The sequence below is a fragment of the Drosophila elegans genome, unplaced genomic scaffold, assembly GCF_018152505.1.
Source record: "Drosophila elegans isolate 14027-0461.03 unplaced genomic scaffold, ASM1815250v1 contig_271, whole genome shotgun sequence".
NCBI lineage: Eukaryota > Metazoa > Arthropoda > Insecta > Diptera > Drosophilidae > Drosophila > Drosophila elegans.
The window spans coordinates 31,591-57,598 of NW_024545647.1; the positions used below are offsets into that span (position 1 = coordinate 31,591).

Here is a 26,008-nt window from a genome sequence, read left to right on the forward strand (position 1 = left end):
AGTTCTTAAAAGTGAATTATCACAAAGCACTATAGCAATGCACAAATATATGTAATCCTAAAAATTTCAAAAGTGTGCTGCCCGTCTTTAAAAAGAGAGCTCTCTAACTCGGATACAAATAAAAAGAGTGAGTGTTCCGCAACCCAAGGTCTAAATATGTATTTTTATATGTATTTATTGTAGTGACGAAGAGCACCGGTAAGCGTGCGCAATGGTACAATGGTTCGAAATCAGCTAAGAATATGCCGATCTTAATAAATGGAGAAATGGGGGTGAAAGTGCGAAAAAATTTGGGCCGGTTGAGTTTTACATTTATGGCATAGTTGTATTCTGGCATTAAATAAAATTATTTCAATCCGATACTCCGTTAAAAAGATATTCAATAAACAAGACATATACAGCATTTTTGAAATGATAACGATTTTTCGTTTTTGTTTTGTATGTGCATTTCAAAGCGATGTTTTAAAGTCCTGAACTTAATTTTACTGTATTAAACAGCTCGAGCAGAAAAAATGTTGTTCTACCACTTTCTGGAAAATCAGGTAGTTTAGCGAGAAAACTTAAACAAAAAAAGCTTGATCTCGTGCCCACATCTTCCAAACGACTAATGCTGCGGTTACGTGCTACATATTGTTTAATGTGTCTTGTTAAGGGCGTTTTATTAAACTAAAATATAGCCAAAATTAGGTTTTTGTGTTTACATTTTTTTATACCCTTGCAGAGGGTATTATAATTTCAGTCAGAAGTTTGCAACGCAGTGAAGGAGACATCTCCGACCCTATAAAGTATATATATTCTTGATCAGCATCACTAGGAGAGTCGATCTAAACATATCCGTCTGTCCGTCCGTTTCTACGCAAACTAGTCTCTCAGTTTTAAAGCTATCTTCATGAAACTTTCCCAAAAGTTGTCTTTCTATTGCAGGTAGTATATAAGTCGGAACGATCGGACGACTATAGCATATGTTTTCAAAAATGTTTAATTCTTGCGATAGCTGCAAGGGTATACGAACTTCGGCTTGCCGAAGTTTGCGTTCTTTCTTGTTTTTTTTTAAACGCCAGGATAGATTTCTTTTTATTTTCGAGTCTTAAAGCTTTTGAGATCACGGAACTTTTAATATGTATATAACACATTTTTCTTTACAAATTCGGTTTTGGAATATATTCAGCATATAAAAATGCAATAAATAAATATCTTTTTAATTGGCATTTTATGCTGATTTGAATGAGCAGAAATCAATGCAAGTGCAATTCGATTATGAAGTTTATCGGAATTAATAGTGAAATCATTTAATAATTAATATTAGCAAGGTTATTATAGACATAATTATTTAGTGATCAGAGGACAGAACTGTGTTCTTCGATTTTTTAATATATAAGTTATTTGGAACAACTCTTGGCCATGGTGCTAACGTAGTTTAAAAAAAAAAAAAAGGTTTCTAGTCCTGTGAAAATTAAAAACAAGAAAGGAGGGAAACTGCAACAACCCAAAATGTATATACCTTTGCAGCTTTTGCAAAAAACATCGATATTTATTCGTATACGTTTAAGAAAATTGAAGCTATAGCTCAATTTATTATTCGATCGTTTATTTTTTATTACCCCGTTTGTTCCCATGGGAGTTTATGATATATTCGTCTGATTGAAATTTGAAAAACAGCAAATGGGAGCATATGATGCATTCGTCCAAACAGCCAAGTTCCGACTTACGTTTTACCTGCACCAGATAGATTATTTTTGTGAAAATTTCATGCAGATAGATTTAAAACTGAGTGACTAGTTTGGGCAGAAACAACCAGGCGGCTAGATAGACTTTCCTAGTGATGCTGATCAAGAATATATACAAGGCCTGTTCCAGTTTTCACTCGGAAGTGAATTCGTTAACATTGGAGGATTTCTCTTTAACATAATCAAGGTTCTCTTGCTTGCTAGCAAACTTCCTAGGGAAATTACTATTTGGGGGGAAATAAAACAGCTGACTGCCGCTACTGCTCATAACAAAAGCCTTTGATTTTCCTAAGTTTTCAAGGCAAATCTCTGATCAACATTTGGCCCGATGCTGTTCCAAATCCTTGTGCATTATTGGTGCACACATTTAATGTCTCAAATCAGTCAAAAAATCATTGGTATCAAAAAAAATAAATTCTACTTATTTTACTTACTTATTATTATTTTTTACTTATTTTACAGGCAGTGATGGAAACTGACAAACAAAAGTGTTGAACAACACGTGTGAATCAGCTGCTTGGCACCAGTGTTGCAAACTTTTAACAAGTAGTGTTCGGGACCAAAGTTGCCAAAGTCCCAAGAAACTAAACGAAACAAATTGAATAAAAACAAGAAAGGAAGCAAACTTCGGCCAGCCGAACTTCATATACCCTTGCAGCTATTGCAAAAATTAAATATTCTTGAAACATTGAAGCTATGATGATTTGCAGCTTAATTATTAGATAGTTATTTTATATATTTTTATTATTTCTATATGATATAGCCGTCCGATTTTGATGAAATTTAAACCGTAATTCCAAAATATTTAACCAATACTATATGTCGAACAACTAAAAAAAAATTTTAAGAACAGAAAAGTTATAATTTTTTTGTATTTTTTTTCCGATTGTTCCTATGGGAGTTATATGATATAGTCGTTCTATTTTGATAAAATTTAAACCGTAGTTCTGAAATATTTAACCATTACTAAATGTCGAAGAACTAAAATAAAATTAAATAACAGGAGACTTATAATTTTTTTTAAATTTATTTTTTCTGTTGTTCCTTAGGAAGCTATATGCTATAGTCGTCCGATTTTGATACTTCATTTTTAGGAATTATGGTTTAAATTTGATTCAAATCGGACAACTATGTCATATAGCTCCCATGAAAAAAACAGGAACATTAAAAATATTAATTTTAACTCAACAAAAATCTGACATATATTTATTTTACTAAGTTTAAAAGGTTTAAAAGTTTATTCGGTATCGACAGATGTTGGCCGAATAAATATATACCAACCAAAATTTGGTCTATTTATTTATTTTGTGAGTATAAAAACAGTATTACTTTTATTGTGGGTGTAAAAAAATAGTAGGCAAAGTATTGCGATAAGAGCGTGGAAGTGATTAAGTGATAGAATGGTTGTAGAATAAACTGATTTGGTAAGTCTGCATTAAGTTCAAATTTTCTGAGAAAATAAATGTGTAAAATAATTGTTATAACTGCAAGGGTATATTAGGGTATTTTTTTTGTTTTTAATAAATTCTTTATAGAAAATTAATATAAGCATGTGTTTATAAACAAGAACAACAAGCAAAGTATGTCAGAATGAAAAAACTTTGACGAATGCCATTGTCAATAGAGGTCAGTTTGCATGGCTCGCGCTGGTCCAACGGTACATGCTTATGTGAAAGGGGAGGGTAACAGCCACACGCTGTCGATTGTATTTCAATCAAGTTGCTATTCGAGTAGCTTGTTGACAGTGAAGAAAGATTAATAAGGCGGATTAAATTATTTTCCCAGGCACATTTAATATTTTTTTCTGATTATGTTAAAGAGGCAGAAATCTAACAAGACCCACTCCTAAAAACGATGACGCTAACGCCAGCAAAAGGTGCCTGATCATCGCACGCTTCTTTCTCGGCCCATTTTCTTTGGACTGGGCATCAATAGACCTGATTAACGGGAATCTTATAGTGGAGGAACTCGACTTTAGCGAGTCCCCCATGTTGTTTACACATAAAGCGATTATCTAAAATGTTTTAAATAGTTTCACCCAAAAAAAAACAAACATATACAAAAAACAAAGTTTGCGGTCGTAAGCAAGGTAGTGGGCAAACTTTAAATGGAGATCTGATCTTACCTGGTAAAGTCAGTCATTTCCATCATAATCATACACATATGTTTAGCAAGAAAAATTATGTCGTTTCCAGTATCATCCCATTTGGCAACTTCCGAGTCAAACGTAAGTTTCTCCCTACGGAACAACTCAACCTGCTGAGCAATTTTTTGTTTATCTTCTTCGGTCATTTTTCGCATGGCTTCCTAAAATAAATATAGGTTTACATATAGCAAAGAAAATTATTTTACACGATGACTTACCCTAGCTGTACATATGCCACTAATATCCGGATATTCGTCAACCGTTAGATCGCCAGTATGAGCGCTTGCTAAAATATATAAAATGAAACAACAAAAATAAAAAAGGAAAATAGATTAAAGTAGTTCCAAAATCTTCAAAGTCTTTTAACCGAATTTTTACTTCTGCATTATAAACTTATTTCTTTAACTGGTAACCTGGTATGGACTTTGAGGGTCAAACGTCTAAAGTGATAAATGACAGTCGATTGCAACACTTCTGGTAAAAGTCTTAATAAATTTCTTAGCGACTGGGCAAATGCTCTTTTCTAAATGCTATTGCTTAAAAATACGTAATGATTTATGATAGAATGAAAATAGTTTACTTCCATCATCTTTGTTTTTTTTGCACAAAATAATATAATTTTTTTCATAAAAATTAAAACTATATATTTATAGAATAATAGCTAACCCTGCGCTTTTCGCTGCGCAGTTTGTAAATATATGTAAAATTGAGGATGAGAATCGACAAAGTATTTTTGACAAAGTATTTTCGGTTTATGAGGATGCATAAGTACAATAAATTCGATCCATAAAATTGTTATAACGTTATTCAAAAGCATACAAAAATACGAATCATTTGAAAATTGTCACTGTAAAAAATTCCAAAAGTTATATTAATCAAATATTTGAACTATTAATTCCTTTTTTAACATAAGCACGCACATATAATAAATTGTAAATCTCAAAAATTTAAATTCTAATCCAAAACATTTGGACAACAACGTTTTAATGACAGGTGCATGAATGAATAAACTATGTGCAGTACCGACCCTCGAACATGCAACATGCAACAAAAAATTATCCATTATTTGTACATGAAATTCAAAGCTTTTTATTTTATGGTTAGAACTAACCGATTTATTTCAAATAAGCACCAGTTTTATGTACAATCGATTGCCATTTTGATGGTAATTTCATGATACCTTCATGAAATCCTTCGTCCTTATTTGCAAAATCTGTTCCAGTCGGTTTTCACAATCCACAATTGATAGGATAAAGTGGTAGTCACTTGGTGCGATGACCGAGCTATAAGGTGGATGCAAAAGAACTTCCCATCCAAGATCTCGGAGCATCTGGCGACTCGCTTTTGATGTGTGTGGTCTAGCGTTGGTCTGATGGAAAACAATTCCTTTCCTATTGGCCAAAGCGGGACGCTTCTGGGCAATTGCTTCCTTCAGACGGTCCACCGTCTACCGCCTGGGCCGGCACACCCTTCTTCGACCTCGACCGTTATTGCCTCATGTTTACGTAAGTGACCTACTTTTCATCACCAGTCACCATCCACTTCAAAAACGGGTCGGTTTTGTTGCGATTCAGCAGCGATTCGCAGATCGGAATTCGATCCAAAAGGTTTTTTTATAGCTTATTCAGCCATTGTTAAATGGTTCCAAACTGTTTTGAGCAAAGTTTAGCTGTTGGGCAATTTATTTACTGCTTGAATGACGCTCAGACTCAACGATTTCCAATATTTTCTCGGCATTTTTAACGATTCGCCTTTCGCAGCGTGCCTCTAATGCAGCACAGAAAATATCTTTCAAAACATACGTCGTTGCATGGTTTGCTGGATTTCTTGCATGAGCTTTACAAATCTATTTCGTCGCACTTTACTTTGTGATATTCTTTGTGACAACACGACCTGAGCATTTCGAGTACATCGATCTATGTTTGATTTTGGACGTGGTATTTATGGAAACACTTTCACTTTATAATGAATATGAAAATTTGTTCGAATTTGTTTACTCTTCGATCTGTTACATTTAACAGAAACAAGAAAGAAAGCAAACTTCGGCAAGCCGAAGTTCATATACCCTTGCAGCTATCGCAAGAATTAAATATTTTTGAAAACATTAAAATTATGATTTACTTGCGTATATGTTTAAAAACATTGAAGCTATGACGATTTGCAGCTTAATTATTTGATTGTTCTTTTATATATTTTTATTATTTGTATGGGAGCTATATGATATAGTCGTCCGATTTTGATGAAATTTAAACCATAATTCTGAAATATTTAACCATTGCTGTATGTCGAAGAACTAAAAAAAAAATTAAAAAACAGCAAAGTTATAATTTTTTTTCAATTATTTTTCCGATTGTTCCTATGGGAGCTATATGCTATAGTCGTCCGATTTTGATAAAATTTTAACCATAATTCTGAAATATTTAACCATTGCAGTATGTCGAAGAACTAAACAAAAATTTAAAAAACAGCAAAGTTACAATTTTTTTTTCAATTATTTTTCCGATTGTTCCTATGGGAGCTATATGCTATAGTCGTCCGATTTTGATGAAATTTTAACCATAATTCTGAAATATTTAACCATTGCTTTATGTCGAAGAACAAAACAAAAAATTAAAAAACAGCAAAGTTATAATTTTTTTTCAATTATTTTTCCGATTGTTCCTATGGGAGCTATATGCTATAGTCGTCCGATCCGGCTCGTTCCGACTTGTATACTACCTGCAATAGAAAGACAACTTTTGGGAAAGTTTCATGCAGATAGCTTTAAAACTGAGAGACTAGTTTGCATATAAACGGACGGACAGACGGACAGACTGACAGACGGACAGACGGACAGACGGACGGACAGACGGACATGGCTAGATCGACTCTACTAGTGATGCTGATCAAGAATATATATACTTTATAGGGTCGGAAACGTCTCCTTCACTGCGTTGCAAACTTCTGACTGAAATTATAATACCCTCTGCAAGGGTATAAAAACTTGAGGTCTGTCATACGATTAGTGCGTGGGTGGATGCGGGGGTGTGACAACAGTCAATACAGTTTAATGTGAAATATTTGGGTAAGATTGGTCAAACGGTTCGGTAGTTAAAGTTATTGCTTAGGTGTGTGAGTGGATGGAGTGCGAACAGGACAATGTATGTCGAATTAGTAGAATCGGGGGTTTGTGAGTGATGGAATTACAAAGAAAGTGACATTGAGTTTTATATATATACATTTTGAACAATTTCGAAATGATGTTTTCAATCAGAATTCGCAGCACTACTCTTGATTTATTCAATTATTTTTTAATTTATTCCTATATTCTTCATTCAAACCAAATTTAAGAAGAGATACTAAACTGTAAAATTATTAATAAGTCAAAAAGAATAAAAAAAATACAAAATTGAAAAGTTACATTTAAAAAAAAAAATGTTCATATTTGTATTGTTTCCATGGGAGCTATATGATACAGTCGTCCGATTTTGATGAAATTAAAACCGTAGTTCTGAAATATTTAGCCATATGTCGAAATACTACCTGCTACTTTTGGGAAAGTTTCATACAGATAGCTTTAAAACTGAGAGACTAGTTTGCGTAGAAACGGACGGACAAACGGACATGGCTAGATCGACTCTCCTAGTGATAGGGTCGGAAATGTCTCCTTCACCGCGTTGCAAACTTCTAACTGAAATTATAATACTCTCTGCAAAAGTATAAAAACATGCAGGGTTCGACAAAAACATAAATTTTCTGCCGCCGCACACTGGGACAGAATCCCAAAAAGATGCCAAAAATTGAGAAAAAAAACGTGATTGCAGTATTCTTTCATTATATTGCATAACTAGTACAATAGGTAAGGTACCTTTCGACAGTGTTAATAAACCAAACACAAGATATTGTTGGTTATTACAGTGAAGTGAACTGTGTCGTGCTGACCGCGCTATTCGCTAAGAGTGATTTACTTGCAAGCTCAAATTAGTCTTAAAACAAAATAATTTGTTTGTTTGTTTATAGAGCAATGGAATCGCCATCCCCAGGTATGTAAATATGTTTCAGTAATGGTTTTTTATTCAAATTTTAAGTAGTTTCCGTTATTCCAGATAAAGTTAGTGGTGTAGTGAAATCATAGGAAAATTAATAAACAATAGATATTTTGTTAGGGTTCTTAACATTTTTAAAGGTTGGTTGTTATCTGAAAATAATCATTGTTATATAGGCTTATACAAGCAATTTTAGTTTTCTGCTACTTTAGAAATTATAACGATTTGAAGCAGTGCGCCCGCGTCAATGGAGACAGGTCGTTGGATTCGATGCTTTGAATGTCTACTGCATTTAGCATATAAGCTGCCTATAAGAAAATGGCAATCTCGTGGGGAAAGAGAGAAACAGCTCGTTGCTGAAAACAAAGCTCGAATACAAAAAGAGTTTAAGGAAAAAAGTGGCCTAATTGTCGACAAACCGAAGCCGGGTTTCGGTAATACTAACGATGGAAACACGGCTAGGCGTTTTTTCCAAAATCCAGAGTTATCCGCACAAATTACTAATGTAGACATTGATTTAATTAAAAAACTCCACGTTATATTGATAGCTGTAAGCCAGGGGGTTGGATATAGATCCTGAAAAGTACAGGACATTTGCACTTGATACTGCCAGATATTTTGTTTCCTTATACCCATGGTACAACATGCCACCCACAGTACATAAGTATCTGATTCATGGACCTGAAATAATTTCCTTTGCTCTCCTTCCTATCGGACAATTGACAGATGAACCACAGGAGGCAAGGAACAAGGACTTTAAGCGCTACAGAGAGTACAGTTCGAGAAAATGCAGCAGACAAAAATCTAATAGTGATATTTTCAATTTTTTTTCTACTCAGTTCTGATCCTATAACCAGTTGTAAGCAAAAACCAGCAAAAATAAAAGTAAAAAATGTTCCTTATAATAAAAATATTATTCTTTAAAAAAAATGTTCTTTTTTTCTTTTAATGGGTATCTTTATCGCAACATTTCATTCATTTTGAGAGAGAAATTACCGCCATGAAATTAATTTTAACTTAATCCGTTCAATTCTAGAAAGATAAGTCCGCCATATTAGGTCCACCATTTTTAATTTTTGACATTTGACTTCAGATTCGCAATTTCATCTAAATCGAAGTAAGCATTGATTTTTTGGCATCTTTTCAGGATTCTGCCCCACGGCGCGCCGTTTTGAATTTTGTCTTATTTTTGTACAATAAAAATGGCATTTAACGGTAAAAACTGGAAGTTTGAATTTTTTTTTCATAGTACCACAAATAATTCAAAAACTTCATCTTCTTTTCGGCCAAAAAAGGAGAACCTTCTTTAACTATCATAGCAAAACACTGGATTTCATTATGTTGATAATATTTAATATGTATGACGACATCCAACCCAAAAATGTCTAATGTTAAATGACAACAAAATATATAATTTGTAACAAAATGTTGTGATTTGAACAGTTAATAAACTATAAAGTTGCTTTCCGTTGCAACGGGCCATAAGGGTATATTGTTTAAGTTGATAAACATTTTTGAACACGAAAATAAAATTATTTTTTGACACCTTATTAAAATTTATAATAAATAGGATAACTAATGGTAGCTGACAAATTTGTAAGTGACTCTCGATCAAAACAATTGTATAATTAACGTAGTTTGGCCAGTTGCGCATATTTAAGGCAGACTTCTAGCATATTAGAAAATAGATTAGCTTATAAAAATTTGTAAACAGCTTATAAAGTCCAAAAGCTACAGATCTATTTGTGTAGTGTTCAAACAAACGGGTATTTTTCAGGGGATGTTTAACATATATAGAGACTAACGACAGTCCTGATCGCAACTTTTTCGTGGGAAATGGATTTTCATTATCAGCGAATATATGAATATATAAGGCAGCATAAGGCAGCGCGAATTACAGCAGGAGTCTGCCACAGCTCGTCATTACTTGTCGTAGGAGGCGACTAATATGGCACAGGGCCACCCTATCCGGACTTGTCGGAGCCAAAGGGGACGGCCTACCGAGCCCCCGGACCGGACTAAGGTGTAAATCGGACCATGCCGAGAGTCAGCCTGGCTAAGGGCCCGGGTTAACAACTAGCTAAGTCTCAAACGGTGGGTTCAGGGTGAAGGCGACCCCCTGATCTATGCCCGGGTTCTCTGCCCGGGTTGACCTTCCCTTTCTCCGCAACTCGTGGGATTTAAATAATGGGCACCAACAAAAAAACAATAAACACCAGAATGGAGAAGGTCGGTGCTGCAACAGCGAGAGGATCTACGAGCGTTCGCTCCGCTTGTGCTGACACCAGCTCGGGGGCTATCCCGAAAGGGCCCCATCCCGAATTGGGGCTGAAAGGTGGAAGACAGTAGACCGCCAGCACCTCTGCAAAATGCACGTCGGCCCCAAAAACTGCAGAAGTTGCGGCTAAGACTGTCGCTCCACACACCGCGCAAAGCAAATTTACACATGCGGAGAAGCGAACTGCCGCGCAGACACTCCGCTCACAAAACAGGAGCAAGATCGCCAACCCCTCAGCCGAATGGTTGAAGAAGGTGGAGTGGGCGAGAAAGGTGCTCCCAAGTTATGGCCAAGAGAGGCCTAGTGCAGAGAACGCACAACCGAAAAGGCAGCGATCTCTTGAATTGCCTGGACCTGCGACAAAGAGATCAAAGGTCCAACTATGATAAACCTGTCTTTTGCGGACATCACGCGGAGTAGCATTTTGATTGGGCTGGTGGACGAGGGAAATCCCGGCGGCCAGATCCCCAAAAATCAATGGAAGGCAGTCGAGGAGAAGCTGGCTATCTTGTGTATGGCACTGCTCCGAGACTTTCCCCAGCCAACACCATGCTGCAAGGACGCAGGGTGGTTTTAAGGCAGCATCAAAGTGGTGGCCTGCGATAGTCAGCGGTCGGCGAGGTTTACAAAGGGGCGCTGGATTGGCGTGACGTCCCCATTAGGCCCCGAGCGAGGATCTGGCTGCCGTCCTCCAAAAAATGCCGGAAGACATCCTCTTCATGTTGCAGAGGAGCAATCCAAACCTCCCCACGCACGACTGGAAGGTCGTAGCAGCATGAGAGGCCGGTTAGTCAGGCCATCGTCGTGCTTAACAAGGAATTAGTTTCCCCAATAGAGGCTTGCTCATGGGGAACTGAATTTCGGGTTCAGCGCGATCAGAGTGAAGGTCAACAAGAGAGACTCGAGCGCGAAGGAGGACCCGGTCGGCAATCCAGCCGAGCAGGTTTTTCCGGAAGAGCTTAAGGCTCCCGGGACGAAGAGCCGGAGGACGCCTATTCCACCGACGCATCGTTAAGCAGAGTGATACAGACGATGAAACCGGCTGTAGGAGACGACGACGAAAAGGAAGACCCCCCAGACGAGCGAGCCCGACAACTGGTCGAAGAGAGCGGAGATGCTCAACATCGGGTGGTAATCGGCTGCGACGCAAATGCTCACCACACGAAGTGGGGAAGCGGTGAGTCTCTTTTTAATTTAATTTTGTCTCTAATCTATTCCTATGCAAGAGGGGTAACACCCCCACCTTCTTCACAACAAATAGTCAAACGGTCATTGACCTCACCTTGGTGTCAGGAAGTCTGCTTGAAAAAGCCAGAAATTGGGAAGTCTCAAGTGAGCACTCCTTTTCGGACCATAGATTCATAGAAACTACTTTATCATTAGAGCCTCCCACTCCAGCTGAATTCGTCAACCTTAGACGAATAAACTGGCGCGCTTATAGAGAAGCCTTAAAGACAATAGAGATCTACCCATTCTAGATAACTTAGTAGGGACCTTCACAGAAGCCTGCAATATCGCCTTCGAATCCTAAATGCAAAGCGAGGGGATCCAAAAAGCCTCCTTGGTGGACCCACAAACTTTCAGAACTCAGATCCAGTTGCAGAACCCTTTTTAACAGGGCGAAAGCGGGGAATAAAAATCTAAAACGGCAACAATGTAAGTTGGAACTAGCCTCCTACAACAAGGCCATAAGAAAAGGAAAACGATCAGCTTGGCAGACCTTCTGCTCAAACATAGAGGAAACAACCGTTGCAGCTCGGCTTAGGAAGATCCTCTCCAAAACAACCCCTTCTTTGGGATATCTTAAAAAACCAGATGGCTCATGGTCAGACTCTAGTGAGGAGACCCTAAGCATACTTCTAGACTCCCACTTTCCGGGTAGTCTCACGGTAGAACGATTTCCTGTCTGAACGTAACATAAGATGGCCATAAACTGTTTCAAACCCTTCAAATCAGCAGGACCTGATCATCTCCCCCCTGCGCACATCCAAAATGCTGCTCAACTTACCGTCAACTGGCTAAAGAAAATTTTCCGCACCATACTTAAGATAGGAACATTTCCATCAACATGGAGAGGTAGTTTTTATACCCAAAGCGGGCAAAGCCTCGCACACGACGACGAAAGATTTCAGGCCTATAAGTCTGACATCCTTGATACAACATGCTTACTCAAAGGGCAAGTCCACCGATTTAGCTCTACACGCGGTAGTCAGCCAAATCGAAAAGTCACTCAACCACAAGGAATACGCACTAGTTGCATTCCTTAACTTAGAGAGCGCTTTCAACAATGTTCTCCCTGCAGCCATAACCGAACCCCTCACTGACCTGGGTGTTGAATTTCAAGTGGTGGAGCTAATCCATAAATTGCTGATCAGCAGAAGGGTAACCTCCCCCCTTGGAACCTCAACACAAACAAGGTTCGTGAACATCGCAATGGATGTAAGGTTGTGGCATATGCGGACGACGTAGACATTATTTTCTCAGGGCAATTCCCGCAGACACTATACGATCTAATAACCGCCAAACTTAAAATACTATCTGACTGGACAACAGAAAGAGGTCTAGGGGTAAACCTTTTAAAAACGGAGCTGGTGCTGTTCACAAACAGATACAAGGTTAATCAACTAAACCCACCACATTAAATAACTGCTCTCTCTTTCAATGATAACGCTAGATACTTGGGGTTAGTACTAGATAGGCGTCTAACATGGAGACTGAAAAACCAAAAGAAAACGAGACAGGCAACAATTGCCCTCTATTCTTGCAAAAAAGCCATCGGAACGAAATGGGGCATGTCCCCAAAAATCATCAACTGGATACACAATAGTCAAGCCTATTCTACTCTACGGAGTGTCAATATGTGGCCCGCGCTAATAAAACAGAAAACCACAGCAAACCTTAACAAAGTCCAACGAATGGCATCCTTAAGCGGAGCCCTTCGCACCACCGCCAATGAGGCGCTAAATGCCATTCTGAACCTTCCCAGCCTGGACTTAGCCGGTATGGAGCGGGCCAAGATAGGTCCGATTTGAATGATGGACTTAGAGCAATGGAAGCCTCAAACATATGGTCATGCCAGTATACTCCAGCAAGACACGATCGCACCTAAAACGGATCTATGCGAACCACACCACCTTTGAAGCATTGCTCCCAACCAGATAAGACTGGGAGCAAGGTCTACCGGGCCTAAAACCAGAGAAGACTGGGAGCAAGGTCTACCCGGCCTAAAAGATGCAGTCAGTTTCTACACTGACCGGCTCCAAATTAAATAATCAAGTCGGAGGAGGAATATACTCCGACCAACTTAGCATCAGGAAATCCTTCAGAATTCCGGATCACTGCAGTGTCTTCCAAGCGGAAGTATTTGCTATAAATGAAGCTTTTTTGCTCCTAAACTATGCAAACTGCCAAAAGAAATGGGTAAACATCTACAGTGATAGTCAAGCAGCTATCAGGTCGAATATCTCGATCAATACAAACTCTCGAACTATATCAAACTGCCGCAAATCTCTACATGAGATGGTTTTGCAGTTTAAAGTATACCTAATATGGGTCACCGAAAAATTGCAGGCAATTGTATTGCAGATGAGTTGGCCAGGCATGGCACTACCGTTCCTCTCCTTCCGGACAAGGAGAATATTGGTATGCCAATGGCCACCTGCAAGCTAAACATTAAAAACAAATAAAAAGAACTTGAGAACCTAGCATTGGACACATGTAAGACATTGTCGCATCTCTCGCCAGACATGGCCAATTATTGATGCGAAGACAACTTCTGAACTTCTAAAGCTAAACCGTACCGAATGCGGAATGCTAATACGAGTGCTTATAGATCATTGGTTAGTCGGCACACATGCAAGCAGACTAAAACGATTTCTACAGAATCTGCAGGTACGAAGAGGAGGAGGAATTGGTGGAATACCTGTTCTGTTCCTGCCCGGCCCTATGCAGATCTAGACTGTACCACTAAGGGAATCCCTTCATGAGCAGTCTATCTGAACTGGCGAATATAAGCATATAGGGAATAATAAAATTTATGAAAGCAATCGGATGGGAGATATGCTAGATCAGCTGCGGTAAGGGCAGCGGACAATAATATAGGAAAGAGGACACAGATCCACGAGGTATCATAATGGACCTTCTACGTCTAAGTGTGTCAATAATTTGACAGCTGCTCTAACCTAACCTAACCTACAGCAGGAGTTGTATTACGACAAATATAATTCACAAAATAAATGTGACTTAATTTTTGTTTTTAAGTTTATTTATATACATATATCAGTCAGCACTTTTTTGTATAGATCTTATGGGCCAAAAGAAAATACCATTTAATTTACTCAGCTGACCAATCTTAGAAAGAACTTACATTTTTCCTTATAATTTATAAAGTAACAAAATTTGTTGGTGTGTCAATAATAATTACTGAGTAAATATACAGCGCCCATGTGCGTTTCTTTATATGATTCTGAGTTTCTCGATCTGTGGTTGTTAGAGCGGGTGTTGCCAAATTATTAAATAAATAGAATATGCTTGTTAAATCCTAAATCTTTTGCTTTTATAGTTTCCGAAATCTAGACGTTTATACGATTCTTCTTCTTCTTAAAAGGTAGAAAACGATTCCATCTACCTGTTACATACTTAAAAATATATGTATATATGAGTATTTACTCTACAAGTAACAAGTATAAATAAAACATTATTCCTTTTAAATTTATCCGAATGTTTAGAATATCAGTTGTAATTTTACGAAAATTGCAGTAATAAAAAATCTGGCGATTGTTCCTATTGGAGCTACATGATAATTGTCGTTTAATCGTTCGAATCCGTTTTGAATACATCGGCTTTTAGAAGAGTGAACGACTAGTTACCTAGAAACTGAAAGTATAATACTGTTTTGTTTTTATAAAACGAAACGCGAACTTGTGACTGCGGAAGGAACGGATGATTTATTTGCGAAAATAACTTCGCTAAGGGTTGGCGTTGATGGATGGAGTTCAATTGATCACAACCGGTTTCGCAGCTGTTATTATTAACCGGTGAAACCGAATCAAAACTGTTACCGAAACCAGAACCGATATAGGGTTTAGCCTAACCGGAACCGTAACCGAAATATTTAGCAACCAGAATATCCGTTACCGATACATACATAAACATACAAAAATCGTAAAACTTTTTATCTATTTAATGTGTCAGATTCTAAAAATGCTTTTATTTTAGAGTATTTTTTTTACAAAAATGCCGCGACGAAAAACAAGTTCCTAACGAAAATTGAACACGTTCGACAAAGTCAAAAATTTAAGTTAGTAATTAAACATGAGAGGAAGCAAACTTCGGAAAGCCGAAGTTTATACACCCTAGCAGCTATTGCAAGAATTAAATATTTTTGAAAACATTAAAATTATGATTTACTTGCGTATAGGTCTAAAAACATTGAAGCAATGATGATTTGCAGCTGAATTATTAGATAGTTATTTTATATATTTTTATTATTTCTATGGGAGCTAAATGATATAGTCGTCCAATTTTGATGAAATTTAAACCGTAGTTCTGAAATATGTAACCATTACTATGTGTCGAAGAACTTATAGAAAAATTGAAAAACAGCAAAGTTATAATTTTTTTTCTATTTTTTTTCTGATTGTTCCTATGGGAGCTATATGATATAGTCCTCCGATTTTGATGAAATTTTAACCATAATTCTGAAATAGTTAACCATTACTCTATGTCGAAGAACTAAAAAAAAAAATTTAAAAACAGCAAAGTTATAATTTTTTTGTATATTTTTCCGATTGTTCCTATGGGAGCTATATGATATAGTCGTCCGATTTTGATGAAATTTAAATCGTAATTCGGAAATATTGAACTATTACTATATGTCGAAGAACTAAAAAATAAAATAAAAAACAGCAAAGTTATATTTTTTTGTTTATTTTTTCGATTGTTCCTATGGGAGCTATATGCTATAGTCGTCCGATTCGGCTCGTTCCGACTTATATACTACCTGCAATAGAAAGAAAACTTTTGAGAAAGTTTCATGCAGATAGCTTCAAAACTGAGAGACTAGTTTGCGTAGAAACGGACGGACAGACGGACATGGCTAGATCGACTCGCCTAGTGATGCTGATCAAGAATATTTGTACTTTATAGGGTCGGAAATGTCTCCTTCACTGCGTTGCAAACTTCTGACTGAAATTATAATACCCTCTGCAAGGGTATAAAATATTATTTTGTTTATATGATGTTGCAAGACGTTCATAAGTAAATAAGTACAAGTAAAAAAATAAAAGAAATCGTAATCGAATTAGTTATATTTGTTGTAACCATAAGAGTAAACGAATCCTGTATTTGCTAACTTTAGTCTTCAACCAATTTCTTTCCGGACTATGTTAAGCTGAATAAAAACTTTATTAGCCGCGCTCTCGTCATACAACTAGAACTATCAAATAAAAACGCAAAGTGAGCAAACAGAAACCGATGGTCGGACATACGGATAAGCCTAATTCAGGATTAAAATTGGCTGAAATAGGCTCAAAGCAAAAAATTAATTCTGAATAAAGAACCTTATGTAATGCTAAATAGTAAAACGAGTAGATTAGATGTAAACGAAACAGATATAAGAACGACTCATTTATATCAAACATAAGACATTAGCAGGACAGCCTTTACTATATATGACTTTGTTTATTTGTTTAACATTAATAGGCTACTTTTTTTTAAATACGCTAGCCGGAACATAGATTTAGATAGGCTATGCTGAGACAGACAGACGAACTGTCGGATCGATTCTCCTTGTGATGATGGTCAAGAATATACATATATTCTCAGGAATCTACTCTTATTAATTTACTATATCTTTTCGGCAAAGAAGTATACCAGAATTAGATTATAACATTAGGTTTGGATCCCAGTTAAGGCCTTGTAGTGCAAATAATAAAGTTTTTTTCACAGACTCGTCAGGTCTATTTAAACAGTGTTTTGGGGCCATATTGGGGCCTCCAAACTGTTGGGCATTGCTCTTGGATTAGAAGGATGAACATGAAAAAAGTATTTGTGATATGAGATAATCGAATTTCTTTAACCACTAGCACCCTTCTTTTAATAAGTTGAAGCACTCCCCTGGCTTTATTCACACGGGAGAAATATTCCAGCAAAATGCCAAGGTCATCAAGATGCATTAATTTAGTCAACCACCTAAAGTATACATGACATTATCTTGCAACAGTATAAATTAATTTATATCTTTTACGTTTCTATGAAAAATATTTGTTTCTTATACTATTATTTTAACCTTGCAGAGGGTATTATAATATCAGTTAGAAGTTTGCAACGCAGTGAAGGAGACATTTACGACTCTATTTGGTATATATAAGTTAACACGGTTTCACAGCAACACGGAAGTTCCCAAGCTGATCATGCATTACCGACTAAAATAATGCAAGACCAGCGACACCTACGGATGTTGCACAACGACGTCGCCAAAATTCCAAGCTTCGGTCAGCGCAATAAGCGCAATGCACTCTGATGCAACGGCGGCTACCCAGACCACGCATGGCCACTTCTAGCACTTCTAGGGCATAGGGCTAGCTTTCGTTATAAGAATTATTGTACTTAGCAGTTAGTTGAATTTTGGAAATAAACCGTGACGGTCAAACCTCGAAATTACAAAGTGTTCTCATTCGTACAGTACAGTGCGTCTTAAAATAAATCGTTAAACAGGACTTATAATTAATTTATATATTCTTGATCAGCATCACTGCGAGAGTCGGTCAGGCCATTTCCGTATGTCGGGATGCTATATCATATAGCTCCTATCAGAACAATCATACAAGTGAAAATATAAATAAAAAAAAACTTCGCTGTTTTTTTATGATTTGAATATATCTCGATGAGTAGTTAAGGTTTATTTTTATTTATACCCTTGCAGAGAGTATTATAATTTCAGTCAGAAGTTTGCAACGCAGTGAAGGAGACATCTCCGACCCTATAAAGTATATATATTCTTGATCAGCATCACTAGACGACTCGATCTAGCCATGTCCGTCTGTCCGTCTGTTTCTATGCAAACTAGTCTCTCAGTTTTAAAGCTATCTGCATGAAACTTTCCCAAAAGTTGTCTTTCTATTGCAGGTAGTATATAAGTCGGAACGAGCCGGATCGGACGACTATAGCATATAGCTCCCATAGGAACAATCAAAAAAATAAATAAAAAAAATTATAACTTTGCTGTTTTTTAATTTTTTTTTTTAATTCTTCGACATTTAGTAATGGTTAAATATTTCCGATTTACGGTTTAAATTTCATCAAAATCGGACGACTATAGCATATAGCTCCCATAGAAACAATCGGAAAAATAAATGAAAAAAATTATAGCTTTGTTGTTTTTTAATTTTTTTTTTAATTCTTCGTCATTTAGTAATGGTTAAAAATTTCCGAACTACGGTTTAAATTTCATCAAAATCGGACGACTATATCATATAGCTCCCATAGGACTATAGCATATACGACTATAGCATATAGCTCACATAGGAACAATCGTATAGCTGCCATAGGAACAATCGAATAATTAAGCTGCAAATCATCATAGCTTCATTGCTTTTAAACATACGCAAGTAAATCATAATTTTAATGTTTTCAAGAATATTTAGTTTTTGCAATAGCTGCAAGGGTATATGAACTTCGGTTTGCCGAAGTTTGCTTCCTTTCTTGTTTTTTTAAATTATGGCTTTTCTGTTGTGAAGAATATATGCATAGAAATCGGAATATTGTTTTATAGAATATTTAAGTTATGGCGGCAAGGGTAAAGGTCGCAAAGTTTGCTTCGATTCTTGTTAGTCATCACTCTTGTTTTAAATGATTGAAAATCAAACAATGCTATGCATGAACCTTTTATAGTGTTATGTGGCGACCATCACCCAGAAACAGGTGGATTTAATGCCATCACGCCTGAATGCGGTCATTAAAGCCAAAAGCTATCATACAAAGTACTGAAAATATTTTGAAGACTTTTATGTTAATTATTTAAGACTAAATGTAAGGTGCATCATTTAAGCTGTGGCCTAATAAAATTGGAAAATGTGTGTTTTTTGTTATATTAACCCATTGACTTCTTCGTATGAAATAAACGATTTTCCTTTATTACATTAAATATATAAATCTATTATATGCCATTAATATTTTTAAGATAGCTCTTTACGTTTTAAGAGTTACAGCCGAATACATTTTTAAATGGGCTCTGCATCAAATAGGCTGTGAGCCGCTGTAGTTACGATAACGATCTTCAATCTAAATGTGCTTAATTTTTATAATAATAAGTTTCAACTCTACCATATTATCTCTTCCACCGTCTCTTTGACAATTTTAAAATCATCAATTTTATTTTAAAGCTGAGTTTCCTATAGTTGTTGGAGCTAATTCAATAATGCAGAATGACCTTTGCATCCAGCCACCTTTATCGCAGACGCCACGCCGCAATGGACACGCGCCCTCAAAGTAACCGTGACCTTAAACCTTTGGATTGCAGCGTTTCAGCCTCAGCCTTGAAGACTCGTCGTCATTCAGCATTTTAACTTTGCCATCTTGATCTCTGGGCACTTGTGTTTTGATTTGTCTTGCGGCCTCCTTGCGGCCTCCTTCATTTGCTAGGCTGCTCTCCTGCATCTGGATATGCGGGAGGTTTTAAAACTTTTGACTCTTTAAATCGCTAACTTCTTCCGGAAACTTGGCTTGTTAGTTAGGGTTTCCATTATTACAGCCATCTTCATTAATTTTGACCTTATTTATTAACGACCTCCCTTTAGTTAAAAGTCATTAGTTAAAAATCAAAGCAAGGCAAGTAATGTAAAATTATGTCTGCAGTACAAGGATATTTCCTACCATTCAGCCTTACATTCTGAGATAAATAACTTTCGAAATGGTGCCTAGATAATTTAGTACATTTTAAGTGCAAGTTGATGACATTTTATAGTGTCATTTAAAAACAAGCAACTTCTTTGACTCTTTGGATATAATGACGTTTTAATACGTCCAAAACTAATATAAACAGTCAACAATCCAACAATTTAACACTTCTACTTGATATTGTTGAGAAGCTGAGCTCTGAGATGATGCTGAACTGGGCTTTGCACTTTTAACAAGATGAATTAGCTTACGCAACGACCGGAGCCCTCATATAGACGACTCAACCTGCGAGTCTCAGGAATGCGCAAAATTCCAAGGTATTCAATATCAATAATAGCATGGCGGCGGAGTCTATGATGGCGGAAGAAGTTAAACAAAATTATCGACATTTAAAAGGAACTCTTCTAAATAGTTATAAAAAAGTGTTACTCAAAATGATGATTGGAGGCAATAATCCAAGTTGAATATCTGATAGAAAACTCACGGTTCCAAAGGGCTTCCAACTTACGTCAAGTTTTCGTTTCCAGAATACAGATAGTTGAAATTTTTATTTCAATATAAAGTTAGTTCACAAATCAACAATTAATACATTTTTATACTCTTGTTTAGGGTATTATAATTTCAGTCAGTGAAGGAGACATTTCCGACTTTATAAACTATATATTTTCTTGATCAGCATCATATCCGTCTGTCAGTCTGTCCGACCGTTTCTACGCAAACTAGTCTCTCAGTTTTAAAGCTATCTGCATGAAACTTTCCCAAAAGTTGTCTTTCTATTACAGGTAGTACATAAGTCGGAACGAACCGGATCGGACGACAATAGCATATAGCTGCAATAGGAATAATCGGAAAAATAATAAAAAAAATATAACCTTGTTTTTTATTTTTTTTTAGTTCTTTGATATAGTAATGATTAAATATTTCAGAATTACGGTTTAAATTACAAAATAGAATCTTCAAAATATACCATGGAAACAATAAAAATATTAAAGACAATTTTTTTTGAATGTAACTTTTCTATTTTGTATTTTTTTAAAATTCTTTTTGACCTATTAATAATTTATCAGTTCAGAATTACGCTCATAATTCTATTAAAATAGGAAAACGATATCGTATAGCTGTTATAAGAACTATCGAATAATAGAGCTGCAAATCATCATAGCTTCAATAGTTTTAAGCAAATACGCAAGTAAATCATAATTTTGATGTTTTCAAGAATATTTAATTTTTGAGAAAGCTGCAAGGGTATATGAACTTAAATAAAATAAATAAATATTGTATTTAGACCACGCAGTGCGATTATCATTTGACAGTACCCTTTTAATGACATATATCACTTGTCTGTAGGTTTACTAGTCTAGAAGTTATAGAATTCCCTCTAAACAGGATAGTTTTTCTTATTTTGTAACATACTGCTCTTGGTCCTCAAGAACTAGTGGGATGGTTCGAAGGGAGGCTTAGCTGAGGCCACCAGGCGGATCGCAGGTTGCGGATAGCGAACGACCTTCTGGGAAGGTTAGTTGCGAATAAGCGTAAGCAAATAAGCAACCCCGGACAAACAGCGGGTATACCGATGGAGGTATACCGACAAGACGCTTGTTTGGCCGTCTTAACACCGTAGCCTTACACACCCCCTCCCTTACGACTACCTCCATCCTATCCCCCCACATCTCACCTCGGTGCCGGACTAAGGTGTCATTCAACCCGTGCCGATAGTCAGCCTGGCTGGGGGCCCGAGTTAACAAATAGCCCAGTCGCAAACGGAGGGTTCAGGCAAGTGGCGACCGTCTGTCCTAAGTACGCCTTACCCGGGTACAGCGGATCTCTGCCCGGGCGGACCACATACTTCTCCGCAGCTCGTGGGACCCCATGAAAAGAAACAAAGCAATAAAAATCCCGCAGGATATCCCTGCAACCGGTGTCGCAAGACACTTTGAGGAAAGATCCCTCGAAGGCGACAGACCCCAGGCGGCAGCGCACCCGCCTAGGACTACACCAGCAGCCCAGACATTCCCAGCCAGGGAGCGTGGGGTGCCAGCAGGAGCTACCCTGCCAGCACGCCCACCTCTCGCATCTGATAGGCCAACCTCTATCAGGCAGCTGAAGAAGCAGGACGCTCTTCCAGCCCTGGGACAGCCCGGAGGACTGGACGACCCCAACAGGCGTGGCCTGCCAGGGTCAAAGGTGAAGTGGTACCTGAGGTACCTCATGCAGGGCATGACACCAGAGGAGGCCTTGAAGAAGGCAAAGGAGCCGAGGGAGCAGCCGGCATTGGGGACAGCACCGGTTGGTAAACGGCTGAACACCAGCCGCACACCACCGACGGACACCCCCAAAAGGTCTAGGCACGGCCCGGGGGCTAGTGAGACGTCCTCACGGGTCCCTGAGCAAGAGGGGCCTAGCACATCAGCAGCAGCGGCAGAAAAGGCAAAAGTGCGGGCCAGGAAGATACCTTCCCAGCCCCATCAAAACCAGAAGCCGACAACCGCTGGAGGAAGACCCTCTAGCTCGGCACCGCCGGTCATCGGACCCCGTCCGACTTACGCGGAGGCTGCCAAGAAAGCCACCCTCATCAGGGTGGCTATACTCCCGGAGGGTTTCCCGGCGGCCAGCCTGACCGCAGAGGAACTATCCGGGCTTCAGGAGTCGGTCATGGACGAGATGCTCACGTCAGCGTGGAGCGGTCCCGTCGTGTTCAGGGGAATCCACTTCAGGGTGGGTTACCTGATTATCGACTGCCTGGATGAAGGCTCAGCTGAGTGGCTCAAGATTGCCGTACCTCAGCTGCGGACGTGGAAGGGAGTACCCCTAGAGACCCGCACGGGAGCAGACATCCCGGCAGCATACAACGCCACGTTGTTCTGCCCGAGGAGCTCCGACCGGACCAATGAGGAAATATTGGCCTTCATTGGTTTCCAAAACCGGGTCGAGACGGACGCCTGGAAGGTCATCTCCAGGAAGAACGACGGAGCTGGTGCACTCCTGGTCGTAGGGATGGACCAGACCGTAAGGGATGAGATAGTGGAGCGTGACCACAAACTCAACTTCCGGTTTGGCCACGTCACCGTGAGCGGTCTGAAAAAGACCAAGCGAGCTCCGGAAGAGACGCCCAATGACGGCACATGCAAGGCTGTCGAGGATACCCTCGAACAACCGAATGTGGAGCCGAAGTCACAGCGTGGTGAACAGGATGAACAATCCATCACCAGCATGGACATTGGGGACGACCAAGGGGATGGACACCCTATGTCATCCCAAGAGCTGGCCCAGGAGCTCCTCCTGGACGAAAGCTGCGAAGAAGCCGAGGTTACCGTGATAGCCGGTGGTGGAGAGACTTGCTCTCTCTCTTCACCAGACCTCACGGAGCATCAAACCTCGAAGTGATGGCTGCAACAAGCAGCACTCGGCTAGGCATCTGCTGTCTTGGCGAGGATGTTCACCTCCCAACACCTCGGGCTAGCCCTTGTACAGGAGCCATGGTGGCACCATGGCATAAAAGGCCTGTACACGAAGGACACTAAGGTAATATGCGATCCAGGAGGATCACCTCCCAGATCATGCATCGTTATAAGGAAAGATATCGACTATAGTATCTTTTCAGAGTTCATGAGCAGAGACTGCGTCGCCGTAACCATCAACGGCACAGAAGCTGCACCGAAACTAGCAGTGGCCTCCGCCTACTTTGCCGGGGAGGAGGCCAGTCCACCGCCAGGAATACCCGGGCTAGTAGACCACTGCCGGACGAACAAGATCCCCCTCATCATAGGATGTGATGCCAACGCACATCACGTGATCTGGGGTAGCACGGATGTCAACAACAGAGGTGAGCAATTACTAGAATTTATTTTAAACAATAACCTAGAGATCTGTAATGTCGGCGCCAGGCCATTTGTTACTAGGGTACGAGAAGAGGTGCTAGACATAACTCTAGTAACCAATTCTTTTAAACCCCACATTAAGAACTGGCATGTGTCACCAGAAGAATCAATGTCAGACCACAGGACAATTTTGTTTGAAGTAGCCTTCAAAACAAAAAGATGTAGCCCTAAAAGAAACCCCAGAAAAACAAACTGGGACAAATTCAGGTCAACTCTAGAGCTCAATCTTTCCAACGAACCGTCAGGATACCCTAGACATCCCTTGGAATTAGACAGAGCGGTAGACAACCTGGGTCACAAGATAGTAAATGCCTTTGAAGACAGTTGTCCTCTAGGTAGACAGAGGCGGGAAACAGACGCACCATGGTGGAATGCTAGTCTTGAACGACTACGAGTAACCACTCGGAAGCTTTTCAACAAACCAAAAACTGATAGAAACTGGGAACTATACAGGCAAAGCCTGACGCTCTACAACAAAGAGATCAGGAAGGCCAAACGGAAAAACTATAGGAACTTCTGTGAGGCAATAAGTAACGTCAACGAGGGCGCGAGACTGCAAAAAGCAATGGCTAAAAGTGCAGCGGATAGTAATTTAGCCCTGAGGAAAGGGAATAACACCTTCACCTCCACGGATCGGGAGAAATTAGAATTGCTATTTGACACGCATTTCCCGGGGAATACTCCCACTATGGGAAACGCAAGGCGTGATCAACATAGAACCCCTAGGACAGTAGCCAGTGACTGGGCAACAGCCAAATCTATAGTTACGCCCGAGAAACTCAAATGGGCTATTGGAACCTTCCAACCATTTAAATCACCGGGATTAGACATGATCTCTCCAGCTTTCTTACAGCAGGGGCAGGAACTACTCCTAACCCGCCTAAGAAGACTATTGGTGAGCAGCCTAGCCCTTGGGTATATCCCAAGTGCATGGTGCAGCGCTAGGGTGGTCTTCATCCCCAAGATCGGGAAGAAAGACATCACCAGCCCAAAGTCCTTCAGACCTATCAGCTTAACTTCGTTTTGTCTCAAAACGCTGGAAAAACTGGTAGACTACAACATCAGAAGAACAGCTCTCAGAGACTGTCCGCTGCAAAACACACAGCATGCACATAGAGCAGGCCGTTCAACAGACACTGCACTTTATCAACTATGTCGCACCCTAGAAGGGGCAATTGACAGCAAAGAAATAGCTATCTGTGCCTTCCTAGACATAGAGGGAGCCTTCGACAACACATCACATGATGCAGTTCGAGCTGCCCTGTCCAGAAGGAACATAGACACTACTACGAGCAAATGGATTGGCAACCTACTTGAATCCAGGCAAGCAACATGTACACTGGGTTCGGAAAGAGTAACAATCGCTACCAGCAAAGGCTGCCCGCAAGGAGGAGTACTGTCCCCTCTGCTATGGAGCCTGCTAGTAGATGACCTTCTCAGCAAGCTTGCTGGAAAAGGAATTCAATGTCAAGGATACGCCGATGACTTCGTGATAATCGCCAGAGGCAAATTTGAAGCGACACTCTGCGACATCGTCCAACTCGGACTAAGGACAACGCTAGACTGGTGCAGGGAGGTTGGACTCAACTTAAATCCTGCTAAGACAGTCATCGTTCCTTTCACAAGGAAGTACAAACTACAGAGAATGAGACAAATCTCACTGCTAGGAACTCCTATAGAAACTAGCCGAGAGGTTAAATATCTAGGAATCACTTTAGATAGTAAACTGACTTTCGCTTCCCATGTCCAAAAGACATTGGAAAAGTGTTACAGAGCACTCTATACCTGTCGGAAAATTGCTGGGAAATCCTGGGGAACCAGGCCTCAGATAATACGATGGCTATACTTAATGATCGTGAGACCAATCCTCACTTACGGAGCACTTGCATGGGGTAAACGAGCATGCAAAACCAGCTAGGAAAGCTGCGAAGACTTGCCTGCGTATGCATGACAGGGGAAATGAGGACCTGTCCTACAACTGCCTTAGAAATTCTGATGGAGCTAACACCACTCCACTGTGTAATTGAAATTCAACGCAAAGCTACACTCCTGAGAAT

General features: G+C 39.1%; 1 protein-coding gene across 1 annotated transcript in view; it reads right to left on the minus strand.

The window, feature by feature from the left end:
- LOC108146894 (catenin alpha) overlaps positions 1–26,008 on the minus strand; it is a 121,198-nt gene that overhangs the window by 24,295 nt on the left and 70,895 nt on the right. The window contains exons 8-9 of the mRNA XM_041708559.1: positions 4,092–4,159; positions 3,853–4,034 (exon numbers count right to left, since the gene is read on the minus strand). Coding sequence (XP_041564493.1) covers positions 3,853–4,034; positions 4,092–4,159 — 250 coding nt within the window. The remainder of the gene's footprint in view (positions 1–3,852; positions 4,035–4,091; positions 4,160–26,008) is intronic.